We start from the raw sequence: 23,764 nt of genomic DNA, 5'->3' as shown, positions 1-23,764 counted from the left end.
ACAAATGCAAAAGTATAAAAGAAATGAATCAACCTTAAAACAATGCAATATATTCTCGGCTACCCGATTACTATGAGTGAAAGGATATTTCAACCAATATGTAATATTATGAGAAAACTTTTTACAGACATTCTGGTTAAGTCCATTCGATGAACAGCAAATGTTCAGGGTGTTCTCAATGTCCATTCCTTTTACCCCTCATAAAGAATGCTTCCATCCTTTTCTCTTGTTTATAGAATGTAAGAAAAAATTCCTGAAGAAATGCAATGGCATCGGTAATTGTTATAATAAAAAAATTAGAAAGGAACAGAGAGAGAGAGAAACATTTAAGGAATTACTCTACCATTTCAGATACCAGAAGATTCTCAAAGACAAAGTTAAACCAAAAGGAAAAAAAAAAAAAAGAAATAATAATAAACAAAAAAACAATGCAGTTATGACAATCAAAGGAAAGAACCATCTTGTCTTAGAAACTGTTAAAACTAGCAGAAGATAATTAACGTTTAGATTATGAGAAAATCAGAAAAATTCAACTCACCCTGAGGAGTTCGGGAAGCAACGAGTGTGAACATTTGCAAATGTCTGCCAAATTCACTGGTAATGGTAAGTTTTTCCAGCAGGTTCTAGAGAACATTTCAGTACAAGTTGAACAGTGCTTTAGATGTTTACTTGACTGAAATACGGAGACTGGTTCTTTTGTTTACAAATTTACAATTCCGCGATCAAAACGAAAGCAAGAACCGCCACACCTACAAACAATTCTGACTAAATTGGATTGACAATATTTCCACAAACAAATCAGTTTCAATTACAAAAATTCTTGCTAGTAATCAAATGGTATCAATTAAAAGTAAGAGATGAAAAATACGTTAATTTTACATGTTAACTCAAGTGGAAATATTGCATGAAATAAACAGAATATGTTACTTAAACCAATCCAATATTTTAAGAATTATAAATGACAAACAATCTATACTCCTCAATAGTAGCACCTTATTATGTTTGATGAGTTTTAGATTAAGGCTTCAATATTTGCTAATTATTCACTGAACACTAATAAAATTATAACTACGGATCATGAAATCTTAAACATCTAAATGAGCTCTTCTGGTGAATTTCCTCGACTACAAATTAGGTGTGTGTGGGGGGAGTTAACAATGATAATCAGATAGCAATAATCAAACTTGAAAGTTGTGCTAGAATGGATGTTAAAAACAACAAAATTCAGATCTATATAGCAAGCCTGAGAGAAAACTGGTATAATTTTTTAAATGACTATATACTTTGATGGTAAAGCGAATGGTCAGGTGTTTTGCGGTACGTGTAACATGTTTTGGTAATGGAAACGTTTTTGTAGATATCTCAGTTCAGTCACTCAGTGCAGAAACATTTCTATCTGCCTTTTCATGTAAGCTTTTATGGAAAAAAAAATGACACAGATGTCATAAAATACATCATTTCAAAGCCTACTACAACACATGAGCACGGTACCAGACACAGCTCAGATTGAAATACACCCTGATGGAAATTTCATCGTAAAAACAATATGACTGTGCAAAGAAAGCCTGAAAATATGCTGTTGACAGAAATGGTGACATTGTTCATTTCATTAGACATAGCCAAATCACTAGAATCCACCAGAGCATCCAGTAGTTGCTCTGGTGTGGTGACAATGTGAAAAGGTAAAGCTTTTGCTATAGATCACAGACCAATCCACAAAAATTTTAATGAGCCCCCTTCACTGTATGAGAAACAGTGTGTTGTGCTATGTATAAAACTTAGGAATGTTAGGTCCCCATAGTTCTTTGAAGAGAGAGGATATGTAGTAACTGTGAATTCTAATTTACTGCGTGTTTGAGCATGCAATTTCATTTTCCCAGAAATTGGATGAAGCAAAATGGTCATATGGGAAAGTACCAACTCTCTTATCAAGCATCCAAGAGTGGAGATTGAGGTTTGCTGGCCACTTTCGGAGAAGTAAAGAAGAACTTTGTGAGTAATGTTGCTGTGGACACCAAATTGTGGTACCACAGAAGAGACATAAACAACAGCTTGCAAAGTTGAAGACTTAAAAACACTAATGGAAGATCAGGATGGAGAGAGGCAGTCAGGCTGTTTCAACAGTTCCCATTGACATAATCATTAAAGAACTATGACTCAGGCTGGTAGAGTGGTAAAACTGTTACAACATCAGAAAAGCTGCTGAGCAGTAAACACTCCAATTCTCTACATTCCAAGTTCAAATCCCATCAGGAATCAACTTTACCCTTCATTCTAATGGTTTTAATATAATGAACCATCACTGAAGTACTGGTGGTTGATGGGACTGATTAGTCATTCCATTTGCTTCAAAATTGCCGGTTTTGCACAAAGAGTAGAAAGCATTATTTTAAAACGTAAAGAAATGAAGTGCCATTGATCACTCGATCGGCTGACCTTTCAGTTTCTTGACAATTTCAATGAAACTGTTAATACACTGTGCACACCAGATGAACTAAAAACAGCTGTTCACCAGGGTCAACCCAGGGTGCATGTAACAATGGCAAAGGGTTCATCCACCACTTACAAGGCTGACTGGTCTATGTGCCATTAGTTATAGACAATAAAGATTAGTCATATGCTATGTTTGCCAACAATGTCTACACATTGTTTCCCTGCAGGACCCTGAATAAAAACGACTATATCAGATGAGGTAGCAATTATTTAAATGGCATTTAGGTGGGGAACGGGCTACACTCCACAGATTAAGCATGGAAAAACACCCAAAAGAACTGGAATACATTAGTGAACCAACACCTGACTCTTTAACTAAAGATTACACATTGACGGATACTAAGTGACTGAACAAGACAAAGAAATAGATATTAGGAAGGCAGCACCACTACGTATATATCATCAAGTTTGCATCATTTAATCTTACATTACTTTCCATCCCAAACCATTTCAGCATCAACTACAAGAGAGGATCCAGTGACATGGCCAACACTACTACAATAATTATATTAACATCAATTAATAGGCCAATCAAACTAAAGATAGTCACAAAGCAAATTTCCATTATAGTATTCACTGCCTAATAATTAACATAACCTTTTTGATACCAACCCACCTGAAATAGCCCCTGGTTCCATGATACAAACCTCATGTTTTCAAGTGATCTACATTAAAACTTTCCAGAAAATTTGAGGTATTCAACTCTTTTGTTACCAACCCGGCTGAAACTGGCTCTGTGGTACAAATGCCTTGTTTTCATAAGTTCTGAATTAAAATCTCCTAACACTAGCTGAATGATAACTAAGCTATTTTACTAAATTCTTTGTTATATTTAAATTGAAAGAAACACAGAGTATCTCAAAATAAATACAGTAACAAAAGGTTAAGGTTGAAAGGAAGGCATTCTATTTCAACAACAAAAGATTAATGCGGCAAACATGAGCTCCTTAAATAGTAAGGAATTTATGTGAAATATGCTACACTTTATAGAATAATTTCGAAATTAAGAAAACCTTACACCTTTGAGTTAGAATACTTAACACTTTTCGATACCAACCTGCCCGTAATCTTATAATACAAGCTTCCTGTTTTAAAGTGAACTTGAACTAAAACCTGCCATCAAAAATTGATATTTTAAACACCAGCTTAATAAGGACAATTTCATTTTGCTACATACTGACAAAACAACAAAGAAAACCAGTGTATTTCAACAGAAATATGGTTAAAAAAAAAGGGTTTTACATAGGCTACTACTCCATCTACAACATTGCTGTCAATGCAACATTCACTTTCTGATAAGTCTTTAGCTGTTCAGAGAATTTCAAAAATAATGTTATGTAATCAGGACACGTATAAAGTCTCTCCACTCGTCATTCCAGCAAGTTTATTCAATGTAAGCCCCAGAGACAAACCAGAAGCATACATACTCCATAGTTGCTCAATCTGCTAGAAATGACAGCAAAGTCTCCTAGAGGATACTGGATTATACATTCGGTTACAAGTCAACTCAAGTTTGACCCAAGGTTGAACACCAGTAACATCAAATATGACATGCAAAGAATAGCAGCCAAATCCCTCTCAGACTGCATCCTACTGGCCTGAAAAGGCCAGACCAGATTGGATAATTTAGTCCTAGATATGCAATGCTCAAAAGACAGGGTGATCGTGGTTGGAACATCTTTGACCAAAGGTGACTTCAATCAAAGTTGAACCATGCTAACCACCACCACAAACTGAATTCCATACTGTGTGGAGTTTGTATTTAATTATGAACACCTACAAACATTAACACAATTGTTATTTTAAACACAACACTACCAGGGGCTGCAATCAGAAAAAACAGATTATGTAGGCCTTTAAGCATATGACACTGAATCCACACAGCCAAAGCTCCATAAAAACTGTTACCGCATCAAGGCTAACTCCATTGCCTCGACCTCCCATAAACTGCTCATTCTACACTGTCGTAGCTCCACCACACACACAACCAACTACCATTAAATGGTATGGTTTCTCTTCTACCCCAACTTTAACAAGTCTATACGTCTCTGCTGATCTCACTTTGGATTTCAAACCCTCCTAGTCACTGACCTTCAAAAATTCATAGCATCCACATGGTCCTATAGTCAGCACCGGAGATTAACTGGAAAGGCTAAGCATAGCCATCCTTCCTCAAACTAGAATTAAAGATGAAAAAGAGACCCACAAGAATATTAGAGTAAGTAAACCCAGCTAGATAAGAGACATTATATCTCTGATGCCATATTATTGTAATGCCGAGGGGATAAAATCAACAACTCACTTGAGCCCCATGTCCTAGTTCTACAATATAAATTTCCTGTCTCAAAATCTTCCATTAACATTCCATGCTTTTAATACCAGCTTAATAATAAGGAGTTAACTTTACTAAATTCTTCATTATTTAAAAAATTAATTCAAACATATTTCAAAAGAAACAGGGTAACAAAAGGACTGAAGTATGCATATGATACAACAGGTGATATCACATACACCACTGTTGGTTATATGGCGTCAACAGGCCAAACAATGGTTAACTGCCCTTCCTCATAGCAGCAATAACTGACGGGAGATTCTATGCGGAATCTGGCAGAATAAAAAATCAAATGTGTTATTGTTACTTAAAAGCACTAGAACTTTGTCAATTTTGAACACTGTCAATGGATGATAAATAAACAAGACACCAGTTTATTTGACCATGATGTGTAAAATAGTGACATTATATATATATCACCATGACGATTATCTACAACTAGTACAGAGAACCATGTACTTAAATTGTCGACCTAATACAAAAAAGTAATGTGAAGAAATTAATGTTGTCCTCAATCATTTACTCAATGTCTTTATTCAAATATCATTAGCTAGCAGACAGACTACAGACCAAAATAGTCCCTCTTAAAATTAAAATGTGTTGTTCAACATGAATACTTTATGAAAATCATGTTTATATAAAAACCCACACCTGAATATAAACATTCTTTTAATTAACCAACATCTTAGGTCCTACGAGCATCTAGTTTTAGCAAAAGAAGCTATATAATTTGACAAAATTGGTGCGAGAAGAGAAAGTACAGAAAAAAAGACAAAAATATTCTCTCCACCAATCTATCTCATTGTATGAAAACAATTTTAAATATCTATGTTTAAAGTGAAAGCTGTTACCAAGAAGAACATTTTTCACACTAATTATCTTCGAAGGTGTGTGTGTGTGTGTATATAGGAGTGGCTGTGTGGTAAGTAGCTTGCTTACCAACCACATGGTTCCGGGTTCAGTCCCACTGCATGGCACTTTGGGCAAGTGTCTTCTACTATAGCCTCGGGCCGACCAAAGCCTTGAGTGGATCTTGGAAACTGAAAGAAGCCTGTTGTATCTATAAATGCTAATATCTATACAGGCTTGATTTTTTATCTTATTAAGCAAAAATTCTTATATATATATGTGTGTATATGCTTGTGTGTCTGTGTTTGTCCCCCCAACATTGCTTGAGAATCGATGCTGGTGCGTTTACGTCCCCGTAACTTAGCAGTTCGGCAAAAGAGACCAATAGAATAAGTACTAGGCTTACAAAGAATAAGTCCTGGGGTTAATTTGCCCGACCAAAGGCAGTGCTCCAGTCACATGACTGAAACAAGTAAAAGAGTATCCTGTTTGTTGAATAATGGTGAAGCTAGCTTACAACCACCAAGACAAGAAAACAGCAGCACAGACATATAAACAGGCTTCATTCTGTTTCCATCTGCCAAATCTACTTAGAAAGAATCAGTTGGCCTGAGGCTATAGAATACTTATCCAAAGTGCTATGCAGCAGATGGGAAGCCAAACAATTAGGCTTACACTTTCAACTGTGTGTATATATATATATATATATATATGTATATATATATATATATATATATATATATACACACACACACAATCTGAAGCAAAAATAACCTTTATAAATATTGAAAAATGCTTTCATCTTCAAAGACTAAATGTATAAGAAAACACTTTAAATTTTCTTAGAGTAAAAGCTTCAAAATCAAATGGAAATCACTCCACGTTTAGTCTACAAATCATTTTTGGGCATCACCCTTACGTATGACAACCTATCAGCTACCAACAAAATAATATACTTATCTACAACCTCATATTTAAAATACGCTAGACCTAAGGGTTAAGAACTGTGCCAAATCTGAGATCTAACTAGAGCAAACCAGCTCCTCAACCAGAACCAACTGGAGTAAACCAGCTCCTCAACTAGAACCAACTAGAATAAACCAGCTCCTCAACCGGAACCAACAAGAGGTAACCACCTCCTCAACCAGAACACCAAAAAAATAATCTCTCCCCCACCAATTATTGTTCAGATAGTGATGAACAAATTATAGTAACTAAATATGAATACACAGAACGCAAGAAGGCCCTAAGCACTCAGTCACTGAATCTGGTACAAATAACAATTAAACCTGTCAAATTACATTCAACTCTGTTAAAAAAGGAAGGACACATTGAACATACCAAAAAGACAATGCTCACAGTAAGAACCCTTTCAACTATGGGTTTGCTTGACAGGACTAACACTATCATTCCAAGATATCTGATGACCAGGTTACATGTTAACCTAACTCATCAATTACATACAACATACTGGATAAAACCAGGACTACCTCCATAACACAGACCTTAAAAGCAGACATCTCCATTACACAGCAAGATAAAATAAGCCAATGGAGGAGCCTCTAAGCAGTTGCTCAATCCGCTGGAAATTTCCTGGAGTTCACACATTATAATCATTAATGAACACACTGCATTTTGTAGTATTTAGACCTCTCGATAACAGTAGGCTAAACAACAATACCCCCAACAAGCTAAATGCCAGACATATAATACACACCAAAACTATTATAAGCTTTTTTTAGATTTCTTCTAGAAATAAAATTGCCTTTGTCATTACCATCATTCTACACTGACAGCTCTCCTCTCCGCCTACCACTATATTTGCATCTTTTATCCTTCAGTTCGTTGTCATTGGTCCATGGCCATACTGGGACCCCACTTTGAAGGGCTTAACTGAACAAATCAACCCCAGCACGCATTTTTAAAGCCTGCTCTATCAACCTTTTTTGCCAGACAGTGAACTTTTTAATGGCATTCTTAGCCACACAAGAACATTTCACTTCATTTATAGCAAAAGTAATATCAGCAGACAGGAGAAAAGTGGCTTTAATCCAAACCTAAGTCTTATCTACATCACCAGTAGCAGTGCTTCTCATGCTTGGATTCTCAACCATCACGCTCTTCATCCATTCAAAAAATTTATAATACAGGGATGATGGAACGAACAGGCTTTAATACAAGTTCCAACAATAGTCTCTGTGCATTAGTATCAACTGTTAGTTGCTGAGTTTACCACATTATACAAATATGATCCAGCAATAGCTGTGTACCTACGTGTTAGCAGGTGGGTATGCAGATATGTAATATGCATAATATGGAAAACCTGGCAACTAACAGCTATTGCTAATGCACAGAACTGTTGTGATTTCTATTAAAGGCTGTTCATTCCATCTTCTAGGATTAAATATATATATATATATACACACACACACAAACACAAAAAGCTTCCATACAGACTCAGTCTAAATTCACTCACAAGGCACTGACCAATCAGGGACTACAGTAGAAGACACTTGCCCATGGTGCTGTACAGTGGGACTGAACCCGTAACAACATCATTACAAAGTAAACTCGACAAAACAGCAATGCCTGCACATATTACTGCCTGTAATCCAAAAGACTAATTCATCGTTATCTTCATTTAACATTCATTTTCCATGCCGGCATGGGTTGGATGGTTTGGCAGGAGCTGGCCAACCAGGCTCCATTTGTCTCTTCTGGCATGGTTTCTACAGCTGGATGCCCTTCCTAATGCCAACCACTTTACAGAATGTACTGGATGCTTTTTATATGGCACTGGTACGGATACTCTTACATGACATGGGCGTAAGTGCATCCTACATGACACCAACATGAGAGCTTTTGATGTGAGGAAAAATTGAATTCTATTTAAATAATATCTCCTAAAAAGCTCTTCCCAAAAACAGAAACTACTAAATTTTCTCACGAGTTAATTACTCGTTATTGTTGTTACAATCAACATGCCACGAAAATGAATCATAAACACTCCTGTCACATCTATATCATAATCCTGCTTTGTTCTTTTACAAGCTACACTTTAGTTAGTTGGGGGACCGGGAGCGAGAAAGGAAAGTGAGAGAAAGAAGCAGAGAAAACTGCATACATGTGTATATATAATCAAAATAAGCAACAAGAATATCTTCGGTAATTTACGATAATTTCCAAATTACCGAAGATATTCTTGTTATTTATTTTGATTATAATCACCCCATGGATTTATATGGATAACACCATACAAGATTCTGGTGCATCTAACTTAAGTACCATATTCATTTGAATCTAAATTTTGCTGAACTTTTATATATATATATATATATATATATACATACATACACACATATCTCTACATTAATGTGCTAAGGGAGAACGTGTGATGTTGTGGTCAGTTGAAGGGAGAGGAGAAGAGAGAGTGAAAGCTAGTATGCTGTTAAATAGTTGAAGAAGAAGTAGAAGGAAAGAGTGAGAGGGGAAATAATATTTAATACATGGGAAATGTGGTTATAGTTGAAAGAAAAAGGGGAGACAGAAAAAAATGTGTTTACTGAAGGGATCAGCAACAAGTGTTAGTTTCTTTATGTTTTGTTTTGAACTTTTATGCACTTTAGTGAATTATCGTCAGTTCAATTCAAAACTTATACAATATGGCCAACAGTGTAAAACATCTTACAATTCACAAAATAACCATGGGATTTTCACGGGGTACAACTAGTAAATGAGACTACCATCATGAACACAATGTCTAAAAATTGATTTCAAATTTTGGTACAAGGCCAGCCATTTCGAAGTTGGGAGTAAGTCAATTACATCGATCCCAGTACTCACTGGTACTTATGTCTAAATATTAACATGCATTATGTCACTAAAATTAAAGTCCCACCAGGTTTTGTAAATTAGACATATCCAGTTCTATATTCTTTATTTATTATATAATACATTAAGATCTCACTTCTTAAGATCAAAGTTCACAATTACACAAATATTCCAAAACCAAACACTTAAATGAATTTCCACAAATCCTTAAATCATAAAAACCAGACAGGTCAAAGACGCTTAAAATCACACAACTCCCTCCAATATCTACACTCTATTAAATGAGAATGTAATTAATGTATCAATTCTCAACAGCTATAAACTTCCCGCAGAGTTAATTGGCTTTGCACATTTGGGTCACACAAATATCTCGCAAAATAGTTATGAAAGGTAGAGACATTTACCAAGTGACAAGATAATGTTATCTCTCAAATAATAATTAGATGTTATTACATGCCTATTCTACTTATAAAATAGTGCCTCAGTCAGAAGAGAAAAATCACCCATCACCACCACTTTCCCATGCCGCTATTGGTTGGACAGACTGTCACAATTCAACTCGGCACTTATTAAGGAGTCACTGCTTTCCTAGATGGGTCGGGGACCATATCAGACATGGATTCCACAGCTGCAGCCCAATAACTTAAACTACTTCCCCCCATATATGCATGAGAGGCTCCTATACCATTTTCCTCAACTATATTCCAATTCTGCACAATGGTAGAAGTCACCCATCCAAGTTTAATACATATATTACATATTCTTACATATATAAATATTCACACGCATATGTTGTGCACACACACACACACACATACATACATACACCCCTATTCGTGTAAATAAAAGAATGGCAAAATGGGTGTAAATTGTAGAAGGGTAAGAAGAATCACAACCCCATTATTATCTGAAGATATTCCAAGAGATAAAACTTACCTTTGTGATGAACCAAATGAAAAGTCGATCTGATCGTAGGACAACAATGCCTAAATAACAAGTCAGGCCACACATATACACACACTTCAAAATGTGTTGGTAAATCAAAGACCACTTCCTAAGTGTAGTTATGCTGCCATATCACAGCCTGCATTTTACTCAGCCATTCATACAGCATGAAAAGTCATGATACACTCACTGAACGATGTCTTATCTTTCTCATTATATCCAAACACACAACCTAATCACCTATGTAACCTAAGTAGAACTACACCAGTTATTTGCAGAAAAATAATATTTCTTTTTAAATTCATATTTATTTATGCAGATTTGAGACGTTATACTTCTAGTGGCCTCAGTCAGTGAACTAGTTAGTTAGTTAGTTAATTAATTTTTGGCTCAAAAAGCAAAAAAGCAAGGCCATGTAGGGGGACATGGAGTTATGTACAGGGTGGTGTTCATGTAAAGAGTTCAGGCCACTTGAGGTCAAAGGAGACTTTGAACAAAGCGGTCGTCGGCATCTTCACCATCTCGTCTGGCAGCTTGTTCCACGGATCCGCAACCCGGACAGAGAAAGCCCCTCTCCTTCGATTGAGATGAAATCGTCGCAGATAGAGCTTTTCGGAATGACCCCGCAGCCGACGCTCTGGAGCAGGAGTGAAGAACAGCTCTTTCGAGAGGTTACACTTTCCGCTTATGATGTTGTGAGCAAGAATGAGATCACCACGGCGGCCGCGTTTTTCTAGAGAATAAAGGTCGAGCATCTTCAGCCTTTCTTCATAAGACAAATTCTTGAGACCAAGAACCATGCGGGTAGCCAGCTTCTGGACTCTTTCGAGATGCTGTATGTCTTTGAGGAGATAAGGAGATACTGGGGCACTGCCTTCAAAGGCTCCCACTACTACACATGTCCATTTACAAAATTTCACTCAAGGATTTTTGCCAATGAAGCAGCTATGCAACAGGATCAAAACCAGAACCAATGGGTTGCAAAGCTCCCATCTTAACCACAAAGCCATCAATGTACCATACATATATACATGATACATGTTTATATATATATATATATATTATTTAACATCATGGGAAAGCCAGGATAGTAATATCACATTGACCTGGTCACTGACATTGTGAAGAGATAGAGGAATAACATTAGGCATAGATGTACGACAGAAACTTCGTCAATATTTCATGATTGATCCCCAATATAATAATCAATCTCAACAACGGATCTATATTTGCTGTTTATCAAATTATTATAAGTGTATGTAGAAAACAGTTGTCTAGTGACCTAGGTGGATTCACAATCTTATATGATCAGCATGTTGTGACCTTGAGCAAACATTTCATTTCATATTGCTGCAGAACACTCAGCTGAAAATGAGCACCAATACTACTTGCAGGGGAAACCGGGAATCTTCCCCTAGAGCCCTATTCAGAAGTTAGTATTGTACTCTTTGTAAATTATACATCATCATCGTTTAATGCCTGCTTTCCATGCTGGCATAGGTTGGATGATTAGACTGAGGTCTGGTGAACAAGATGGCTGCACCAGACTCCAATCTGATCTGGCAGAGTTTCTACAGCTGGATGCTCTTCCTAACGCCAACCACACCAAGAGTGTAGTGGGTGCTTTTACGTGCCAGTCTGGTGGTACTGGCAACGGCCATGCTCAAATGGTGCTTTTCATGTGCCACTTGCACAGGAGCCAGTCTAGCAGCACTGGCAACGACCTCACTCGAATCAAATTAAGTTCCTACTCATGGCAGACTGGATAAGGAAATACACACGCAAGGTAAGCCTGCATACTACACCTTTCTCAAACAGGGTAGCCCTGCTCTTTGCAATACCATTACATTGGACTGAAAGCAATAACTGTTTGCAATATAGGCGTATTTGACTACAGCCGAGCCCATTACACAAAATCCACATCTGTATGGCCCGATGGTAGAGACAGGGACATTACCCTCCAGAGAGATTTTTACATGGATACATTCAAGTATCAAGGACAGTCAGCAGTATAAGTACATTCAACCAACCAACTTTTACAAGGGGATCATTACTTAACTTAGAAATGACTGTTGCATTGGTATGGCCATGTGTATCCTTCAAGGATACCATACATGTTTGTGACCACAAGAACAGTACAGTGGAGAGAAGAAAAAAACCCATCTCAAATTGATGTAAAAGATTTGGATAAAGGGAAGATAAGCATTAAAAATGCTTAACATCTGGCAGACAGGGAGGAAAACTGTCCATGGGAAGGAAGCCCTTAAAGAAAGGCATCAGATCAGGAGATAAGATAAAACCGTCCCTGCTTAAAGGATTGACATCTTAAGTACAGTACTGTACAGATGCACCAAGAGTTAAAGTACATGCAGTATAAACCACCTACCAACTAATGTGAATTCCTGTACAGATCAGCTAAGAATCCATGTTTAACACAGACTACTTACCATCTTTTTTTTTTTTTTAAATTTGTCCCAGTCACGTGGCTGCCACATATTCTTTACACCATGCTCATGACCATCACAACTTAGCTAACCTAGATGCAACAGCATGTTGGCAAAACGTGTTTAGAGGGGGGGAAAAAAAAAAAAAAAAAAAGCAAAGGCTCGCAGTTTAACCCTTTGGCATTTCAACTGGCCACGTCCAGCTCGGATATTCTGTTTTATGTTTAAACAGGCCAAATCTGTCCTCTCAACACTTACCCAACATCACACTTGAAGCTACGAGATAATGCAGCATTAAATCAAAATAATATGAATATAGAAGCATTACATTTGACAGAGTAATCTGGATGCTAACGGGTTAAAGTATTAACTATACAAAGTTTTAAGTCCTTAAGAAAGATGTTCATGTAAAATTGATTTTTCCCTGAAAGGCACGAACTGTAGCAAAGAGTTGTGCCTGAGCCCAACATTTTTCTTTATATGCCTGTAGCTACTCATTTGTATCTGATGATACATATACACACATGCACACTTATCATTCATTATCTGGTAGAATAACTTGAATAACATATATGACATGAATTTGCAGAGAGATCTTCCAGAAGACAAATTTCCTTACTGTTGAGTCTCGATTGAAGCCGCCCCTGTTTACACATCTTGTCAAACAAATTACAAATACACTTCAACTATTAAAAGTTAATTTTAGGATTGAATTAAATTAAAATTTTTTTTTTTTCTTCAATTATAAAGTTGCAGACAAAAAATAAACAAATTTTATTTCAAATAAATTTTTTCTTCAAATTAAATATTATATTTTTGTTAAAAATTAAAAGGACCAAAAATGTAAATAATCTAATAAAATTATTAAAAAATAGTTTTTATATTACAGTGACTAACTTCAATGTATAAACTTTAACACTAAATAATTTTTTTCATTTATATTTAAGACTTTTTAAAAAAATATTGTTACAAATTAAAAATAAATGTCTGCAATATTTAAATTATTATTTTATCTAAAATATGTGAAAGTAGAGTGAGGCTCCTTCGTTTCTGTTGTAACAAAGTAAGTAACCATAAGAAATACTTATCAGTTAAATGCAAAACAATTACTCCAACTCAGTAGAGCAAGAGATTTGAAAGAAAAAAAGAAAGGAAAAAAAAAAAAGGAAAATAGAAGAGAAAAAGAAAGGAGAAAAAAAAAAAGAAAGAAAACAGAGAAGGGAATTCCATCACAGTTTCTGAGTTCTGCTGACAGTGCAGATAATATACAAACCATGGCATCTAGGATGTGGTTCATGAGCCAGGTAAAGCCAGTGGAGGAGACGACGTGTCTAGCCCATGACCACACAGGATCAGCCAGGTAACATCATTGACACTCCATTTAGAGCTGTGCAATGCAGCAAAAAAGAAAACCCAATCAGAGATGGTCAAGTGTTACCAACAGTAACATCATAAATAGATGAGCATCTTCTAATTTAAGCAAAACTAGTTAAACATTTTTACATACATCATAACAATATACAGACAAATATTTATTAAAATTAAAACGTAATGTAACCACCCTACCACAACCATTTGACAAATGAAAAATACCCGGGGGGAAGGATGGATGGATGGAAAAGCAGAAAAGATGACATTTCATATGGAAAACAGTTTGGTGCGTGTATATATATATATATATATATATATACATCTCCATATACTGACCATAAGTGAGTTAAAACACTCAATTACACCAATTAATTTATACTGAAATAAATATTTGAGGAAAAAAAGGTGCAAAAAATTTAAAAAAAAGAAAAAAAAAGGAAAATCTGAGTCAAAGTCAACTGATTTGAGATGGGAGCAGCAGCAAAATTGGTTGCAATAATAGCAACAACAACAATGGTTTCAAGTTTTGGTACAAGGCCAACAATTTTAGGGAGAAGGAAGTCGGTCGATTACACCAACCCCAGTACTTACTCGACTGGTACTTTATTTTATCGACCCCTGGAAGGATGAAAGGCAAAGTTGACCTTGGCGGTATTTGAACTCAGAACATCAAGAGCCAGAAAAAAATGCCACAAAAACATTTTGTTCTGCTTGCCGCCTTAATAACAATACTATTCCAATTAAAAAGGTGTTTCATGCTAATTAAACATTCTCTCAAATATAAAAACCCGTTATCAGCAAACTGGTTTACTTAGAATGCAAAAATGCAAAAAAGCAACCAATGGTTAAATAACAGGGTTATACATATTCATACACATTCAATATGCATATTATGTTATACATAATATGAATATATTATATATACATACAAACATGCATTCAATTTGCAAATATACACATGCATTCAATATTCATATATATGATGACCCCCTTCGGTCAGACACTGACCATGGGTTTGCACCTAGAGAGTTACCCTCTAAGGCACAAGTCTGGGCAAAGTTGTTTTATGGAAGACCAGCAGTCGCCCATGCATACCGGCCTCCCCTCTCCACATCACCGATGTTGTCCAAGGGAAAGGCAAAGGGGCCCGATACAGCTTGGCACCTGTGACGTCGCAACTCATTTCTACAGCTGAGTGAACTGGAGCAACGTGAAATAAAGTGTCTTGCTCAAGAACACAACACGCAGCCCGGTCCGGGATTCGAGCTCACAACCTCACGATCGTAAGCTCGACGCTCTAACCACTGAGCTACGCGCCTTCACATATATATACATATATTAACAGTTTTTTCAAACTCCTAGGAGGGAGGGAAGTATTTAGGAAGATCTCAATATTTACATAGAAATTACTGGAACAAATGTTTCTTTAGAGTTAGGAGGTCATCACTTCTGTTTAACCACTTACATGTTGGGTCAAGCCACTGAGGGAAACCTCTACACGACCTGCTAGAAAAAGCAACCATATCTCCCTCAAAACACACCTACTGTCTTCAAAAAGAATATAAGATAATGTAACCCTAGATACACTGCCTGGATAAAAGACAGGGATTGTCACATCTGGATTGGCTTTTATCATAGATCTATATACTCAAAGCTTTTTTTCAAAAAAAAAAAAAGCTTGAGCGGTCAAGCAATGATGATGAATACTCAAAGCTGAGATGAACTAAGCAACTGTAACACCTCAAGGAGGGTCCCCAAGACCAATTAACTCTTCATTATCTAGGGGACTAGCAATGAAGCCCTGGGTATATTCGACATTTTTCAATAAGACAATTCCCCAGCTCTCTTCTCTAAATTTATCCAGTCCCAGTGCTAGACACTCAACAAAGTGTTCTGGTATCTTATGAAAAATTATTCCATCTTTAGTGAAAACAAGGACAGGGCACTCTGGAAAAACAGAATTGGTCAACATATACTGACTTAGCTAATCACCCACCCTCCGCTTTTTCTCATTATTCCCAGAAACATATTCTACATAGCCACTCGTTAGTCTTTCGTGGGAGGACATCTTTTGTTACAGTAACCATTGAGAAAATACTTACTAACCATGAAACATGGTCCTTTACTCAAAACATGTTGACTCTGAAATAATACCAGCCTTGGATATAAAGACTAGCTGATCTCAAAGCGGACCCTTAAAAGCCAACATAAAAATTCATGTGACAAGTCAAAAGCCTTAATCCATGCCACAAGACACAAATATAAATGTCTTTTCACTTCTCAAAAAGATAGAGAGAGAGTGAGTGAGAGAAAGTCTAGGCCTATCAATAGTCACACCATCTTTTAATGACGTTAATGATGACCAAAATTAATTTCCTGGATTCTTTGAATCCGTTAAATTTAGATCTGAGCTATTTTATTGCAAATAACATAGAACAAACACTATGGCATTTAAAAACAACAACAACAACAATGATAAAAAATAGAAATATACTGAAGGCAATACTCACTTTCCACTTCGTAACTGCTTTATATGATGGAAAACGTTTATCGTATCTCGAATCCTTCGAGGACATTCCTCTATTTTCGACGCCAGGTTCATACAAGCCATTGCTACTACCTGTAACAACATAGCAATCAGTGCTGATTTTAGGGAGTCAAAGCACACAATACTTCCTACTACTACTTCACTGAGCAACACATTTTGGCAATAAAACACAGAACCCTTGATTTTTATTTATAACAATGAACAATCAGTTATTATAGATAATTTTCTTTTTTTTTTTTGGCAGTGGAGGACGAGTACACGCACCAACTACTACAGAACATCTTACAAATGAGTCAGTAGCGATACACATCAACTGTGTTACATAAGTTGGAGCGGGTAGAAACGAACCCCCCCCCCAAATAACCATACTCGGTCGACGTCAAAGACGCATATATATACATGAGTGAGGGAAGAGGAGAAGGAATCCAGCTGAGTGAAAAATGGATGTTGAGGAGGGGCGAGTAAATTCAAACATCCACTATACCACAATTTCCTTGATTTAAATTTATTAAATTGGATTAGGGCCGCCTGCTTAACCACTAAGTATGTAGAGACGTGCCCCAGCGTAGCCGCAGCCTCCGGGCTGGAGCTAAAAGATTACATATATATATATACGAGTCGGAAGATGGCCCTACACACGAACTACATATGTGCAACACACACAACTCCAGTCAGACATAAAACTCTACATGTTTCCGGTGGTAAGTAGGACAAAGAGGTACGGTAGTACCAACGTCTATATATAGGCACTAGAGAGAGAGAGAGAGACAGACAGAGACAGATCGACGGGTGGTTGTGGTGGTGGTGATTACACCACATACACACAAACGACGTTGATCGAACAAAGAACATACAAACGGAAGTACGTCTAAGATCACAGAACAGAACAGAATCAATTAAAATATAAAGACAGCCAAGGAGACGAGGTGGGAAGACATATTGGATCATCAGATCTAGGATGGAAGGAGGGGGGGAATTCGCACACAAACACGTGAAACAATTAAAATTAACCGACAATAAACTTCAGTGTCTATCCACACACATACAAACCATATTCTTCCATCCTACCTACCTACCCTCCACCGTTTCAGTTGACTATTTTAAAAAGAAAAAAACATTCCACTACCGACCACCACCACCGACTAAGAGAGCTAACAAAATCACACAGCTCTCTCTCTCTCTCTTCTTTATGAGCCATTCATCGCTAACAAAGGGGGCATTGTGTACCCACCCGATCGTTCAACGGATATAATTAGATACACAAGGTATATACAACGCAAAAAAAAAAAAACACCTCCACTATACAATATTTTAAACCGCTAATTTAATAAAATAAACCGTTTGCAATAGATTATTATAATCATTACTACTACCAGAGCAGAAGCGAATCATTTCAGAATATGAAATGTCGCCACGAGGTGGAAAAAGAGGCCAATATGTAGGATGTCGGAAAAGACAAGCCTTTTAGTATTTATTATTTTATAGATTACGGGTTTTAGAAATTTGGTCAAGGTTCCCAAATGCCGGATGTTCCTTCATACATCCGGGATCGATACAACAACAGATGAAACACTTGATGCTGTGACGACACCATTTAACCATCATCAGCAGCTCTCTGCTTGTGGTGGTGGATGGATGGATGGAGCCATTTCCTTTCTTACTTACAACAAACACTTCATATGATGTGGTGGTGAAAATGGGATTGGGAAAAAGGAAGAATTAAACACGTCAACCGTTGTTGCCCCCCACCACATGGCCGCCGCCGCCGGTTTGTGAACGTTTATTGTTGTTCATGTAATAAAAAACGAACTAAATTTAAAAGCCTAGCTTGGTCTATTCAAACATGAAATGGAATCCCAATCGGCCATTCTACTTGCTGCTGTGTGTGTATTACAACAGAGGAAAACAGCTTTCGCCACTTAAGAGGGAAAAACAACAAACATCATTCAAAGGAGGAGGGGGGAATAATAAATTAAGAAACACACATACACACACACATAAACGTGATTATCAACAGTTAATGAACGATATTAATTCCACATCTATAATTAAACACACATACACACACACTCATCTACCAACGGCGGCACGATCGCTTAATAGAAGCTAGAAAAATCCTAATCAGTTAACGTGCTAAATTTTAATTATTTCCACTTCTATAGTTCAACACACTGTGTGTGTGTATATATATATATATATATAGAGAGAGAGGGGGGGAAGAGAAGAGAAAAAAAAACCAACGGTTTCCTCCGAAAAAAAAAAGTCGTCTTTAAACAAAGCAAAGAAATATTTTAATGGCTTCGATGTTTCTATTTTCGGGACATTACATCAAACAGGACGATATAGATATATATATATATATATTTATGTCACACGACCCCAATACTCACTAAAATCAAACAACGTTTCAACAATTCAAGCCGAAATCCTCCTATATATAATGTCAAAAGAATTCAGAAATCTCAAACGAAATCCATCAGCCAAGAGCTACATGGTATAAGCTCGATCCACTAAAAATAGCAAGAAAATCTTTCTCAAATCACACACTCCCATTCTTCAATTAAAGCACCTTGTGGAATTCCTATGCATTTAAATTACTATAACGATGATATATATATATACGAGAAAAGAAAAAAAAAGATAGTTATGTGAACAGCTATAGGAAAATCATTTTCATCATTAAGAAATTAATAAATAGAAATTATTACAGCTATAATTTTTTTTTTTAATATGTTGCTGTTTTAAAAATTCATGATCAACTCCAAAGTTACACACAACATGCTTATATATAGAGAAAGTGAGTAGATTGGGGTGGATGGATGGAGGTCGGTCCCTTAGCTCCTGATGCGAGGTGTAACGGGGCACCAATCATGACATACTATATATATATATATATATATAGAATGAAGAGAAGTTTGTTTCCAAGTGAGAAATGAAAGTGATTTCTGAAAACTGAATATTTCAAACTAACCTCCATGTTGTGTTTCACAAATGACTTGGAGTAATAAAACCTCTGGAATAGGACTTGTCCCGTTGCCATCGCAACCTAGATGAAAAGAAAGAAAGAAACAAACAAATGGATGATGATGGTAATAATAACGATGATCTGTATAGTGGTGGGGGGGGGGCAAAATGTAGTTCGGACATAATGTTAGTTAGTATGACAGTAAATAAAGAGAGAGAGATGTTACTAAGGCTGGTGAACAGAAAAATCTCAAGATATGATGGCGATGGTGGGGGCACCCCTTCCCCGCACGTTAAGTTTACAACCTCAGGCAACTGGTGATGATCTAATGGGAGTTCTTTCTCATACATATATAGTAGTATATTTTGGATAAAGGAATAATGTTGCCAAAGCAGCAAGAGAGAGAGAGAGAGAGAGGAGGGGTGAGATCAGTATGGTATTATGGTACCATAGAGGAGTATTTTAAAAGACAGGAACATTGTGGAGTCGGGGAGAATATAAACTGGAATGAGAGGAAATTTAGCAAAGGGTCTGTGTGAAAAAATATTAAGCAAGATCTAAAACAATGAGATTGAGTTGATGATCAAGTCTGTATATATAGGATAATGACCTCCTGGTTTACACCGAGTTGGTCTAGTTTTAGTTCAGTTAACAGAGAAAAAAATGAGATAGCGACTGTTGGTTTGTAAATTGAATTAAAGTTATCAAATAGGCCATAAAAAAAAAGGAAATTGAAGTAACATGTTTCTCAGCAGATATATAAAGTTTGATGTATATTTTGTAAGGGTTAGGAAATAGAAAGAATATGATGAGAGAGATCCCAGTACTTATACAACAGAAAGGGATTAAATTTAATGTTCAGAGATATTTTAAAAGCCATCTGAAGGCTGCGATGTTGACAAAAAGAGACTGAATTATACATGATTAGAGGGGTCAGAATATGATCTGGAGATATGACCAGGCGTATATGTGGGATCTTTGATCCATAAAATATATATACTGGCTTGAAGAGACATTTTAAATTGATAAAGAAAGACTGTGTGAAAACAAGGAAGGGAAATGCATTCTGTATGATGTGTGAATCAGAAATTATCAAATAATCGGGAGACATTAAAAAAAAATAGCGAGCGAGTATCATCCTTGGTCCTAAATTCAAGTTGCTCTTTTGGCCGCGATTGTACCCAAGGATATAATAAACACATACTATGTACCCATCTATCGATGGATTTTCCTTATTTTTCCTTTTTGCCTGCGTGGATTGTTTTCAAGTATTTTTTCTGGGAGTCTCTTTTAAAGTAGAAGTGCTATTTCTAAACTTCGGTATGTGGTGAAGCAAATCTTTGCTGAACCCTAATTATAAAAGTATTAATTAAGCTTACCATGAAATGGTCCTTTTTCATGCCGAATTCTACTTGGTGAAATTACTGATTACTTTTTAATCAACTAATTTTACCCTTTGTTAATATATATATATATATCAATCTATTTGGCCATGTATGAAGATCATTAATTTGCCTTTCCACACTTGGAAGGTGAAGATGAGAACCATTTTTATGTGTGGTGTGAGTGAGACTAAATTTTATAAAACTGTTTAAATGATATACCAACTCCATTACCTAATATAAGTGCCTGGTTTTTAATATTTTCTCAGAATTAATGAAGCTATCAGGCAAAACTATTTATAGTATATATATATATATATACACACACACACATATATATATATATACACACACATATATATATATACACACACATATATATATATATACACACACACACATATATATACACACACACACACACATATATATACACACACACACATATATATACACACACACACCACACATATATATACACACACACACACACACACATATATATATATACACACATACATATATATATATATATATATATATATATATATATACCACTATAAAATGGTCAAAACTCCTCACACAGGAACTTAGTTTGATTTGAAAACCCCACTAGAATGGGAGAAAGCGCTGCTAATACATGATCTAAGTTATATGATGTATATAAAAACATGTAATATACAAATAAATATCTGTAAATATAAAACCATCCGATTTTCTGAGTACCTCATTTCCTCTAATATACATACATACATATATATATATATATATACATACATACATACAAGATAAGGAAATGGAGAAATACATCTAAATCAAATATCAATTACCAGATAATACTCAATCACATACTTTATTAAACCACCACATAAGAGACTGTAGGGTTAAATATAAAAAACCCAGAACAAATCAGTGTACATAAAGGAATGTACATAAAAGAGTAATGTATATATATATATATATATTGGAAGGTTTGGAGATGATGTACAGGTATTATATATTAGAAGAAATGAGGTAATCAGAAGATCAGATGGTTCATATTTATAGATATTTATTTATATATTACATTTTCTACATATATATATATCATAGCATTCAGATTATTAGCGCTTTTTCCCATTCTAGTGGGGTTTTCAAATCAAATTGTATATATATATATTTCTTTATTGCCCACATGGGGTTAAACAAGGACAGACATAGGTATTAAGTCGATTACATCGACCCCAGTGCGTAACTGGTACTTAATTTATCGACCCCGAAAGGATGAAAGGCAAAGTGTATATATGTATACATCAGTTGGTTGTATATATGTATATATATATATGTGTATATATGTATATATATATATATATATATACATCAGTTGGTTGTGATGTATGTTTTGAATAAGGAATCGCATTTATACAGTTCTATTTAAGTATGTATATGTGGGTAAAAATGTGTAATGAGAAGAGGAATTTGAATTTTCGAACGGTAAAAGCTGGGGATACCCGGCGACAAGAGACAAGAAGAAGGACCGAGAAATGGCCAAGTAGAAGTAGAAGAGAGAAGAGCAAAAAAAAAAAAAAGGATTGGTTTGAGCGAGCGATAATTCAAAGACGAGAACGAGTAAGATGGACATCGATAGTGATCGGGATAGAGTGTGCGTCAGAGAAAAAAATGTATGTATTTTGTATGTGAATCGAGAGAAGGACCGAGAAGAGAGAGATGAAATAAAGCAAAGGGGGGGGAAAAAACGTGATAGACATGAGAGGATCAAAGATGGCGTCGTCCACCTACCTGAGGTAGCTTCAACAAGATACCAGCGGTCTGTATCATCTCGCAGCCGATAATGCGTAAATCTATCTCTACCTCGTAGGCCAGACCATCTTGCATGGACGGTGTAGGCGACAATCTTTCTTCTGGCAGCAGAATATTCTCTAAAGTAATCACTACTTTGCTAAAAGTACGACGAGAAGACACAAGCTGTTTGTTCTCCGACGACATCTTGACTAGGACCTTACAGTCTTGTCTCGTTCTCGCTCCCTCCTACCTTCTCGCTCACTCTTACTCTCTCTCTCTATTCGCTTACTCGCTTACTGACTCTTACTCTCTCTATTACTCTGTCGCTTACTAACTCTTTTCTCTCTATCACTTACTCGCTTACTGACTCTTACCCTCTCTATTACTCTGTCGCCTACTAACTCTTTTCTCTCTATCACTTACTCGCTTAGGACCTTGCAGTCTTGTCTCATTCTCACTCCCTCCTACCTTCTCGCTCACTCTTACCCTCTCTATTACTCTGTCGCTTACTAACTCTTTTCTCTCTATCACTTACTCGCTTAGGACCTTACTGTCTTGTCTCGTTCTCACTCCCTCCTACCTCCTCGCTCGCTCTTACCCTCTCTATTCGCTTACTGACTCTTACCCTCTCTATTACTCTGTCGCTTACTAACTCTTTTCTCTCTATCACTTACTCGCTTAGGACCTTACAGTCTTGTCTCGTTCTCACTCCCTCCTACCTTCTCACTCGCTCTTACCCTCTCTATTCGCTTACTCGCTTACTGACTCTTACCCTCTCTATTACTCTGTCGGTTACTAACTCTTTTCTCTCTATCACTTACT

General features: G+C 36.3%; 1 protein-coding gene across 1 annotated transcript in view; it reads right to left on the bottom strand.

Annotated features, from left to right (window-relative positions):
- LOC115224759 (cyclin-L1) overlaps nucleotides 1-23,191 on the bottom strand; it is a 33,879-nt gene extending 10,688 nt beyond the window's left edge. Inside the window, exons 1-3 of the mRNA XM_029795660.2 lie at nucleotides 22,940-23,191; nucleotides 19,785-19,859; nucleotides 16,776-16,885 (exon numbers count right to left, since the gene is read on the bottom strand). Of these exons, the coding sequence (XP_029651520.1) occupies nucleotides 16,776-16,885; nucleotides 19,785-19,859; nucleotides 22,940-23,146 (392 nt within the window). The 5' untranslated portion in view covers nucleotides 23,147-23,191. The remainder of the gene's footprint in view (nucleotides 1-16,775; nucleotides 16,886-19,784; nucleotides 19,860-22,939) is intronic.
- Nucleotides 23,192-23,764: the final 573 nt, after the last annotated feature.

This window comes from Octopus sinensis, linkage group LG26 (genome assembly GCF_006345805.1).
Source record: "Octopus sinensis linkage group LG26, ASM634580v1, whole genome shotgun sequence".
Taxonomy (NCBI): domain Eukaryota; kingdom Metazoa; phylum Mollusca; class Cephalopoda; order Octopoda; family Octopodidae; genus Octopus; species Octopus sinensis.
This window is presented reverse-complemented; position numbering and strand designations above follow the sequence as displayed.